Raw genomic sequence first — 12,254 nt, forward strand, 5'->3', positions numbered from 1 at the left:
TAGGAAGACAGTCACTCCTGTCAGTCAGGACAGCTCCAGTAGAAGAGAATGACAGTGAGCTAGGGCCCCAGTTTTGTTATGTTTAGACAGAAAGGAATGGCCTCCTCATTGTTCCTATTGTCCTGACGCAGCGAGAATGGTATGCAGAGCGAAGAGCGAGGACAAACCAGTTGTCCATTTGTCTGACAAAAAGTGTACTCTGATCGGTACATTTCATAGACAGTGCTGTGATAAGTCAATGATAGCCTATCAGCTAATTGGGTGTTTGAGAAAGAACAATAGCACTATATGAACAACACCCAGTTCTCTGTTCAGTTCAACCTGACCTCCCACCATCTTGCTCTATCTGCCATTTTGTTTTGTTGTTGGGAGAGTAGCGACTGGGTGGCATTTTGTGTAGCTGTAGCAGCAGGCTTTGGTTGCTACGCGGAGAAGGGAGAATATGATAAGCAGAGACCGGGGAGGAGGGATGGATGGGGGGATGAGGGAGAAAGAGAGGATGTAGAAGGGGGGTGGGGGTGTCAGAGAGGTGATGATGAAATATTCAGAGAGTGTACTTCTGGATGCTTTTCTCTTTTCTTCCTCCACCTCTGGGGCTGACCGGTTTAGTTATTGGGGTCCCTGTGGTTCAAGGAACTCATTTGCAGGCGTTTGTCCTTTGCACACTAAGTGTACTGAGAGACAGGCAGAGAGAAGCGTGTGTGTGGGGGGGGAGGGGGGAGTTGGGAACAGGACTGAGCTGACATTCATGAACAACTGAGCAGAGTTTGCGTCAGAGACCAGAGAGGACAGGGATCTGTGGGAGGGTTCAAGCGAAGGAATCACCCTTCTCCTTCAGCTGCATTACGGCTGAGAAGCTCCTGGTCAACCTATCAAACAGCAATGTGAAGGAGGGAAGGGGAGAGGTGAAATTCAGAAACCAGTTTATTAACTCACCTATCGACCAAGATGTGTTGATCAAACTGGGAAACAATTGATATGCTGTTTGTGCAGATTAGCGATGGGTTAAGAAGCAATAACATGATTCTCAAAAGATAAGAAAAAAAATCTATGGCACCTGCACCATGCCCCATATCCTAAAAGCAGGCCCCATCTTCAAAAGACCCCATCATTGGAGAGATAGCCGTCTGTAATAGTGCCTGATAGGAAACAGAAAGCAAAGAGGGCGAATGAGAAACAGAAAGACAGCTGGCCATCAGTGAATTTGATGAGCTGGGTGAAAAAAAAGAGACAGAATGGCATAATGATCAGGTTCCTGGATCCAGCCCTCCACCCCCACTCCATCCCTCCAGCCCTCTACATTACCTCTGTTTCCAGTCAACCACAATGGCTTTGAAGGTTCTAAGGCAACAGACGCAAAGCAATCCACTTAAAAACGGAGTCTATTCGCTCGCCTTGCTGTATCACAGCACCTGCTGCTATTGCGAATGCGTCCGTCTCTCATACACACTCTCTCCAATCTCTGGGCGGTCAAAGATGGTGCAACACCAATGCACAAGGCCTATGATTCCAACTGATGAATACATTCCGACCTAGTCTCTGTGATAAGAGGGGGAGACAGAGAGAATGAGGGCCAGGCTTAACCACATGCTGGCTCTACAACAGGACAGAGAAATGAAAGGAGTGCAGATGAATAAAACAACATTTGGAGTAGATTGAAACCCCATTCGTTATTTTTCCACAGCGCTGAGATGTGGTAGCCGATAGGGTTTGTGTGTATTCTTTGCACACAGGGAGATGGGCTATCTGTTTTATCTAACAAGATATTCATGGCCTCGACCGCCTTCCAGACACTAGCCCAATCAGTCACGATCACCAAGCTGCAGGAGCACTTGAAGCACAAAGGTGGCCAGCAGATGAAAAACAATGATCGTCACAACATAATACACACACAACAGTATATTTTCACTGGACACACGCTCAAGAGCTCTTTCGCTCTTACTGTCTCCCACATACAGGAACACACACACACGCACACAAAAATGCACACACACAATAGGACAAAGAAAATATCAGCAAATCCATCTCCCCCATTTCTCAAACACACGTTGATACCCCTCCTCTATGTGCCTGTCTGAATCACAAAGAGATTACACAGGTGCAGAAACACTCCACCAGCTTATTAATGCGTTGTCAGGCTAGGATTTATAGGGAACAGAAACAAATAGTCCCTCTTTTCACTATTGTCTTTCAATCAGTCAATATACAATTAGATTTATACATTCAGCTCTGAATTAATAGCCTTCATTTACGAGGAGAAATGACCATTTAAAGGGCAAGACTACTGCTTAAATATAAAAAAAAAGTAGATTTGAAGTAGGAAGACAACAGGCTGGTTTTATAGATGGGCTGATGCTCTCATATTGACATGGTGACTCAATCATTTTTCAATTCCATCCACTCCCGAATCCTCAATACAATTAAAGAACAATGATTTCCAGTGGTGTCTGACTGGCTGATTAACTACCATCTTGATAAGGTGAGTATTGGGCAGGGGTCTGGAAAAATAAACATATTGACCAATTGCATTGAGCAGTATCGTACACACACAGGCCCAAACAGACACATACACATGTGCACGCACACACGCACGAGCACATCACACACATTTTATGATGTACTTCTAATATCTTATCTAGAAAGGAACAGTAAAATATGACTATAACATGAATGGACCATATAGTTAATAGAGCTGTGACAAGACAAGGCCTTATCAGACAGAGCAACCTGCGATAGCAAGGCTCCACCACCAACACACAGAACACTCCTCTACCTCCTGGTGACCTTTCCCCTCCTCCTCCTTATCACCCACACTCCTTCTGCCCATCGTCCTTATCTTTGAGTTCCTCATGTCATTCCAAACATCCTCCCTCTGTGGTTCAGAACAACCTGTACACAACACGCAGCAACACCTTAAAACGAATGGCGTGACTCAGCAAGGCCATCTATACCTCCCTCCAGCCCTGCATTCCCCCTGTCTGGCCCGGCCCGCCATGCTCCCTGGGGGAGTGCAGTGACTGGAAATGACAAGAGGGGTGACCCAGAGGTGACTCATATATTGTTAGATCCCACTATTTGCATCTGTCCATTTTAAGACACAATAACAATTCTGGGTCTTATTCAGAGACCAGCGTTGGCTGGTGGAGGAGGGTGTTGGGAGGAGGAGGTGAGAGAACGTAGAACAGAAATGTAAGAATATACTCCTCAGGGACCTGGCCAAGACACCGCCTCCCCAAAGACAATATGTGTACTTCCTCCAGGACAACATGGCAATCTTCTCCTCCCTCCTATCCTTCCAGCTGGGCTACACATTGATTTTGAAATGGCCTCGTAGCACTGTTTCACTCAATTGGCTCCAGCCTATGTGGAAAACAGTCATCGGGGAGACCTAAACCTAAAGCTTGACTCTCGGCCATTGTTTTGTATTGGAGGGTCGGTTAGCTAGGCAGGTTTTGTGGATTTGGCTGGGGTTTATGCTTTAAAAGTGGAACAAAAGGGTGAGGTGGGGGAAGGGCCGTGTGTGGGGGATGGTTAGGTTATGGGGCTTGGTTTCATACAAGCATCAATGAGCAAACACTCACTATAACATACAAAGGACTGGACAATCCTTATTTTCCAAACTAAAACAACATCAAGCAATAGCAGCTAATGAAGCTGACTATAACCAGCCATGGTAAACATTACTATTCATCGACATACCATATTTCTCATACACAGACATTACATCACTATACTCTGTCTGAGTCCACGCTCGAAGGGGCATTTTCTCATTCTTCCATCAACAGAAGAAAGCCTCTTAAATACAGTTTGCTCCACAGAGATGCAATCCCAGGCTCAGCTCAACCTAAGCCTATCTCGGGCAGACAGAGGGTGAAAAACAAGCCCAGTCTTGGACTTTCAGGAGGTGGTGGCTTAATGGAGCTTAGAAGTCAGGAGAAAATTTGCCTGGGAAGTCAAGCAGAGGAATTAAGGGAGCCAAAATACAGCAGGACATACAGTCGACTGCAGGCAGCAGGCAGGCACTGGGCAGAGAACAAGACTTGCAAACCACAGCACATTCAAATGATAGGGCCATTGATGAGTTCCGATAATTGGCCTCCCTTTCCATAAAACACTTTCTTTCCTGCTCCACGAAGTCTGAAATAGATCTCCCCCGGGAAGCCACCTGACTGGGCAGCGAGCTGAGTACTCCTCCAGAAGCAGACTAGAACCATTATAAGCTGGGCTTCTATGAACACACTGGACTTCCTGGCACATTACCTGATCTCCAACCCTGACCAGACCACACATATTTGGGGGGAGGGAGGAGGGTGAGGGAGGGAGAAGCTTAAGCTACCAATTTTCCCGAATGTTACCAGCCAGCCACTAGCCTGGCTATTTTGGAATGCGGGGGGTATCTGTTAATCTATCAGACACTTCTAAGAGCTCAGTGCATTGATTGATTTTTGATAGCCCCCAAGTTGGAGGAAGCGAATGGGAAAGCTTGTGTTCCTATTTTTTTTATCTTACCCGGTATCTGTAATCTCTCCCCAATCTATATCGTCCCATTCCGCCTCATGAATTATAAAGCAGGAATCAATTCTCCCTGATAGAAACACATCAAATCAGGTTTATACTGGCATTCTTATTTTACTGGGCTTTCATTCTTGTCTGTGCATATGAGCCCATTGAATGACTTACCAGGCAATAGTTCCACCAGCTCACATTCTTACAGTAAAGTCTTGGAGACAAGAGGCGCTCTTGATGAAGGAGGAAGTCATACCAAAGTGACTCAAAATGACTATAGGTCTTAACTGCTGTATATGCCCTTTCCTGTTGCCTGCCTGCCTGCCTGCCCCCCCCCCCCCCCCCCTTGAATACAGAGCTGAGGCAAGTCAGGGTAGAGACTGTTTGAGGTTGTCACTGTTGAATTATGGGAAAGCCTTGACTAGTGGAAACAGCAGTCAGTGTGGGCTGCCCAGTGAGGGCGTACCGCATGATGAGAAAGGCGTGCTTCCAGCACACCCAACTCCCACCCACCCACGCACACACACACAAACACACTCACTCATCTGTCGTCACCACTGTGCTGTGTGCAGGCAGGCTAGGGGCTGAGCTCACACACACACTAACGCCAGGATTTCCAGTGAAAAATATCAGCGGGAGAGAAGCCACACTGAGGTTTTGACTTGCTGCTATGTGTTTTACCCGTATGTGTTTCCTGTCCTCAAACTTCATTATCTTGACGTTAGTAGGAAATAAAACTTGCTACTTCAAAACCCCATTCACACAACCCCCAAATATAGGTGTGCTACTGGTCCATTTTATGTCAAGGTCTTATCTAACATTAGAAAGATATTTTTACTGCAACCATGTGCATCACAGACTTAACAACACACCTGGAGTCAGTCAGCTGCTGAGACAGTACGTCATCGCTGTTGTCAGTGCCATCGACTCTCTCACCCGCTCTGAGGTTGAGGAGGTGAGATCAGACCTGATCCCTTTACTTTCACTATTTATCATATCAGGGACTCACACCACTGACTCATATTCTTACTGTATTTCAACAGTTCCACAAAGGTACATCAAGTTCACGGGCACTATGTACTCATGCATGCATTCTATGCTTCCAGGAACTATAGGACACTATTGATCGAAACGCCCATCTGTCAATTTAATCTCCGTTTATGAGTTGAGTCTATCTGTGTTGGCTTCGTGGAGGCAGCTCTATGTGGTGAGGGGAGAGCCAGCCAGGGCTCTGCACGGATGGGGGTTTGACTGAACTCTCAATCAGGCCCATGTTGGGTGGGGTTTGCCTGGGCTCACACACACACACACACACACACAGCATAGAAGTTGCCAGGAGACTAGAGGGTGTTGGTTTTAATATCCACAGTGGCCAGCTTGCTTGTTTAAGAGGCTAACATTAAACATGGAAAGAGCCTTGTGTTCATCAGCAACCTCACTCTTATCTTAGCTCTTCTCTAAACTATTTTTGACTGCTCCAGCTTGACATGCAAACAGATCTCATTCACTTTAAAACATAATTATCCATGTTTTTCCAGGGGCAACCTGTTTAAGTTTCACATTAAACCAGGAGTATTTCAAATCAATGATGTAATCATTGTATGATCTCTAAAGCAGGTATACTAAATGATCTATTCATGAAGGCCACTTAAATCAAATGACTTGAAAGAGTTCTTACCTGAGTTTCTGTTAAACTCTCCAAAGCTTGCATCACTGACTGTTCTGGTCTTGATGCTTGAGACTTCAAAGAAAGGACAAGGAGAAAAACACGATTTATTTGTAAGCCTAGTAGACAAAGGAGAAAGGCTTGTGCATTCAAAGATATGAAGGAGATGAGATCAACACATACTTAATTACCTACATTAACCTGTCTGATATTAATAACACTTTTATTATCTTCAGGCCAAAAAACCCACCTGGGTTTATAGCACAACACACACTGTTGAGGTGTCTGATTATCCTTACCATTAAGCCTGCTTCAACTGTAGGTACAAGTGTTAACTTGCTCCCATCAGATATCCCTAGGTCCTGGAGTTTTCCTGAACTCAGACGCCTGAGGGGGAGAAAAAAACACCATGTTAGTTTATAGACAAACTGACATTTTAACTGACTAACTCTTGCATTTAGGAACACTTCCGCCTATTTACTGGATAGCCATTTCATGTGTCATTCTGAGTGGTCCTTTTCAGGACCTCATCAAGTCAACAAAAAAAAAGAACTGGAAAAAAGTTAATGTCATTTTCAGGTTGATGAATGATAATGTAATCACATAGACCACTAGCATTGTCACTTTAATGTCACTCTTCTTAACCGTGACAGTAGGCTAGTGGAAGAGTTGCTTTGTGAAAAGCCTATCCTACTGTATTGTACAGTGTGAACTAAATGTCACCTCTAGCTGAACAAAGGGAGTCAGCAGCCCTACATTCAGCTATTTGGAGAGATGATTAAAAAGGTACTCCATTTAGGGGATGATTTGATTTGGAGGCGATTATTCTAGGGGGATGTGGGATGGTTGTTATTTAAAAGAAAAACAATGCGACAGGGCGATTTGCATTAATTGACAAAGACATCCCTTATCATACCACAGCTCTTACATTGTCATTTAACGCACGAAAATCCGAATCAATTGAAAACCGACTAAAACAGTTTGTTGGCTTTAAATAAAAAATGTGCAACACGATTGTAAAGCGTTGTTAAACTATCGTCATATACTCAAAAGCTCCCCTTGTCAAAATTGCAATGATGTTCTCTCCATTCATTTGGGATTGTCTCCAGGGGGTTTCCTCGTAATAAAACGTGAGCAGAAAACAGTGAATATGCGTTCGCTGGTATGCAAGGTGATTGTAGAAAGTTGTGTGTAACAATATATCACGAAAAGGGAGAAATTAAAGGGATACCTTGCGTTCGTCTTCACCTAACCTTCACATAACACTAACCATGGAATACAATGGCGCACCCCACTTGCGTATAGATAGCATCAATTAGATTCTAAACCCAAAGCCTCAGCATAATTGTGTATTTATTTAAGATCAAATATAATGGTCAGACGGTAGCTATATAAATTAAGTAAACATGCACCATTGCTCGTATGCATTTCATTCAGCAAATGCATAAATCTTAGCTGTTAATCATTTCTAAAATATATTTAATCAGTAATGGTATTTATAATGAACGCTGAAGGAATCGATGCAAGTATGCCCCACAAGTTCCTCATCAATAGACTACGGCTCCAACCCGTGACTGACCAGTTTGCGTTTCCATGCCTCATTCCAATACTGGTAGCACTGGCCAATATCGTCTTCCCTTGAATATAGTGCTGATACCCAACCTATGTAATTCTTGATCTCCACAATGTTCTACCGTTTAAATAAATGCTAAATATTCCTGTAGACATCAGGGACTTTAACATAGCAAATACTATATAATGTATGCATATGTTTTACCGTATGACAGTGGGATATACTGACGTTTATAGATGTAGTCTACTCACGTTTCTTTATGTAGAAGGGCGAGTCTTTCTTTTGGTACTTTGAGTCTCTGAGAAAGTCTTCTCTTCAGTCCTTCCACAGTCTCCTCCAGGGGAAGAGCGAGCTCGAAGCGTGTGCCGGTTGTGGAATGGATGTACAAATTCATGGAGGGTTCACTCGGGACGGCCTCGCAAGACGGAGCCCCGCGGCTGGTGCAGCTCCGGGCGCTAGGATGTTGGTCCATTCGATAGCCTGTTGTCAGGGGGGAGACAATGCGAGTTGAACGGGGTTGGAGAGAAAGAGCCGACCCTTTACGCAGTGTCCCTTGTTTTCAGAGAGAGAAACTGCTTGCATTCAAAAGAGAGAAAGAGGCTCTCTCTCCTGGTGCCTTTCTTTCTCTGTATGCAGAGAGGTTGAATAAACCCGAGTCCTCGCTCTTCTGATACGACCATGAGAATATTCCCAGAACTAGTCTTATAGAGAAAGGCTTTATTGCGCTTTTCTTGTGTATGCAACTTGCTCAAGAGAGGTTCCAACGACTACTCCAAATGTTCCAGGTTTGTAAACGCTTCAGATGTGAATGAATGCCAAGCAGTAATACAAGTATTTGTTTCACAGGGAATATGCCACGGACCATCAACTACGCAAATAACTTTTGCCTTTCTGAGAGAAAATGCGCAACACAGGCTATAGCTTTCTGTCCTTATTATTGTTTTAAATGCATGGGACTGAAAGCTGCCTTGAAGCCAAATACAAGACCTACAGAATGCAAAATCCTCGTAAGATTAATATTGTATAGCTATCCACTGGGCACCCATGACCACAGCAGCTCGAATGAAAATCGACTATGAACATTGTCTCAAAGTAGCTCACTTCTACAACCATAAAAAAATACACTCACAGTCCGCAGACATTCTACCCAATCACAAGAGAAGTCATCGAAGACGCTGTTGATCTAAGCCAATTGCAAAAGTAGATTTACACCCACGTGGCGAACAGATGCCTCCCATTTTCTCTCCCACACCATTTTGTCACAAATAACCAATCGGCTTGAAGGGGGCCAGGCCTTGGCGCGTCAAGCAATAGGATCGTTCCAGCACTCAGGCAACTTTAGCCATTCTAATATATTAGTCACAGAAGATAACTCTATATGTGGTGGAATTTCAAATCCAATACCGAAGACTGCATTAATGAAAACATCCTACCTCATATTCTTACATAGATAATGTATGTGGGTAGGCCTTTACATTTAGGACTATGTTTTATTCTATGTTATGCAGGCTACAATGGCAACAATACACGTAGGTTGCTCAAAGCACTTAAATTGCCACATTGTCCATTTCCTATAACTATGTCACGAAATGTACTATACAATGTTGCGCAACTTCAGGTTGCACACGTTGGGTATCATCGTCATTACTAATAGTACAGTGCTGACGTCATTTCCTTCCTTCGACTGGCTGCATCCAAAACCATTAAAGTAATCGCGCACGGTAAGCAAATTACGCATTAGATGGGGTATTCCCTTCATGAAGTGCGGTTCTTCATCAGCTCTTTGAGATGTTCTCGGCATAGAATGTACACTGGAGATATACAGGGTTCGGTTCCTACGTCATGCAATTCCTACAATCAGCGTTATAAGAAAAAAAGTGGCAATATTGGCTACTCAGTTCGACACTATCCCCATGTTTATCCACGGACTTTTCTGAATGCACATACTATTTCTTCTGCAACATAAACTCACATACCCTACTTGGGCAACTGTTATACCTGTCAACCCCTAAATATCAAAGACATCAGTTTACTTAAAATAACTGTAAAAAAAAATAACTGTTTCCAACCCCAGTTTAAGCCGATCCTGAAAAAGCTCAATTTGACCGACTCACGGGGTACATAGCTTTAAGAGAAAAGTTTAAAACGGGTCGCTTTGACTATTGTAAATATCGTAGCCTACATACTAAAGTGCGAAATATGTATTCCATATAGAGCAAATGTTGACAGAGTTTATGATAGGAGCTTGGGAAAAACAAGATACTCGCTCGCCATCCAGTGGTCAATGGAGGCACTTGGGGAGCCTTTACTTGTCTATTTGTTGTTGAAGATGTTTATAACACATTTCGAATGAAAAGTAGGCTAGCCTACCGGGAATTTCCCTCTGAGTACAGCTGCAGTTGACTGTAATCTGTAGTCTGGATAAGGATATAATATCACAGACTCTGCACTTGGCATCTATATAGAAGGTAGGCTAGACTGTGTTGTCGGTTTATAATTGCATAACATATGGATGCGTGCTGTCATCAATAAAAAAACAGCACATTCACTGTCTGCAGATAACACCAATTCCATTGACAATATCAATTTCATTATTAAGTCAATTGGCTACATGTAGATGCATAGTTTAGAAACTCTTAGAAGTTGGCAGAACTCAATTTGAATGCAATGCATGTAACCAAAACAAACGTTGAGACAATGTATCAATGTCCGCTATCAAATAGGTGCCCCAGGTGGCCTTTTATAAACATAACAAAGATAAAGAGTTATATGTCCAAATCTAACCCACTCAAATTTCTAACCTTAATTCACAGGTAGGCTATTAAAACTTTAGAATCGTCAATGTACATAGTTATCAAATATTCACTAAGACTACTCTTAGGTTTGACATGAGTCCAACGTTTGAATGTAACTTACCAATTATTGTGGCGAGAACTTTAAAGCTTTGCGATAAAGCTTGGGTTTTTCCAACACGTTTCCCCAGCTTTGGCATGTAAATCTTCCTAAACTATGAGAAATACTGAAGTAGGCTATATCCAGATAGGTCAGTAGGCTATCCACTGTGACAGTAAATTCGCAGACAAATGTGTGCGTCTCGACTATAGGAGTAAGGACAGGCTCTGTACTCCTCTTGCTCACTGCTTGAGTTCCAGTAGTCCTAAAATGCCTGTATGACGTTTACCCACCAGTGTCTTTCGTATTACAAGTGCAATTCGGGAGGCGAGATACCTTTTAAACGAGCCCTCTCAGTTATGGGTGGAGAGTAGACTACGGTTCTTGCTATGTCAGGTTACCATTTAAGGTAGCCACGGAATTCTTCCTCGCGTGAGGGTTCGTTTCCAAGATGCCTAATTCGTTCTCCACACCGTTGGAAAGAATGCGCTTGGGCAAAGCTTTAAATCATGCACGGGATTTGTAGTGTCTGTGATTGCGCATCTATTGTAGTCTAAACAAGGGTAAGGACTTTTATCCCGAATAACAAAAACATAAATCATATTCAACTGAGTTACGACCTTAACAAGAAGTTAACGAAGTAGCGATTTCAGGAGGGGGTGTAACCTTCCACTGACGACAGAAAAAAAAAGAAAAAAAACCATCGCTAGGCAACCAGTGCAGGACAACACAATGCATGGATACAGCCTACCTGGATATAAATAAAGGTTTATTTGGCAAGGGACCAGTTCTGCAGTTGATGACTTCCAGGTTGTTCCTCAAACAATGACAATCTTATGCCAGGAATCATACCTTGACAGTTATTACACATTAATACAAGTGATTCATTGTTCATGTGGTAGGCTAAGACCAAGTATTGTACATGTCAGTTTGTGTGCAAACTTATCGATAAACCCTTACCTGAAGTCCACAAGTAGATGTGATACAGTAAATCGCTATGTAGATAGTAATGTTACATTATAAGTAGTTATATTCATTTGTGTCGTGTGTCATCATGGTAGCACACTTTACAAAGATGCCAATATAGTTTGAAACAGAATTATTTGATAAACCCAATGCCCCTTATTTCCTTGTTGAGGCAAGTGAGGCTGAAGTGCTTCAATGATGAACCCATACCCACAGGCAGAGACGCTGCAGAGATGCCTCTAAACGAGTTACAGTCCCAAACATCACAGCATGATGAGTCAGCCTCTCCCAGGACCAGACAGAGGGGAGTGGGGGGTGAGAGAGAAAGAGAGAAGGGATGAGAGAGGGGGAATGAGATACAAGCACCACACTGCTGGAGGAGTCTGAGAGATGCACAACATGACCAAAAGTATGTGGACACCAGCTCATTGAACATCTCATTCCAAAATCATGGGCATTAATATGGAGTTGTTCTGCCCTTTGATGCTATAACCTCCTCCACTCTTCTGGGAAGGCTTTCCACTAGAAGTTGGATTCATTACTGCAGGGACTTGCTTCCATTCAGCCACAAGAGCATTAGTGAGGTCGGGCACTGATGTTGGGCGATTAGGCCGGGCTCGCAGTCAGTCTGTGTTCAAATACATCCCGAAG

At 43.4% G+C, this 12,254-nt stretch overlaps 1 protein-coding gene across 1 annotated transcript in view; it reads right to left on the minus strand.

Moving 5' to 3' along the window:
- Positions 1 to 11,002, minus strand: part of LOC109889228 (midnolin-like) — a 29,310-nt gene extending 18,308 nt beyond the window's left edge. The window contains exons 1-4 of the mRNA XM_020480504.2: positions 10,662 to 11,002; positions 7,997 to 8,225; positions 6,472 to 6,559; positions 6,185 to 6,247 (exon numbers count right to left, since the gene is read on the minus strand). Of these exons, the coding sequence (XP_020336093.1) occupies positions 6,185 to 6,247; positions 6,472 to 6,559; positions 7,997 to 8,225; positions 10,662 to 10,737 (456 nt within the window). The 5' untranslated portion in view covers positions 10,738 to 11,002. The remainder of the gene's footprint in view (positions 1 to 6,184; positions 6,248 to 6,471; positions 6,560 to 7,996; positions 8,226 to 10,661) is intronic.
- Positions 11,003 to 12,254: the final 1,252 nt, after the last annotated feature.

This window comes from Oncorhynchus kisutch, linkage group LG4, assembly GCF_002021735.2.
Source record: "Oncorhynchus kisutch isolate 150728-3 linkage group LG4, Okis_V2, whole genome shotgun sequence".
NCBI classification, from domain to species: Eukaryota; Metazoa; Chordata; class Actinopteri; order Salmoniformes; family Salmonidae; genus Oncorhynchus; species Oncorhynchus kisutch.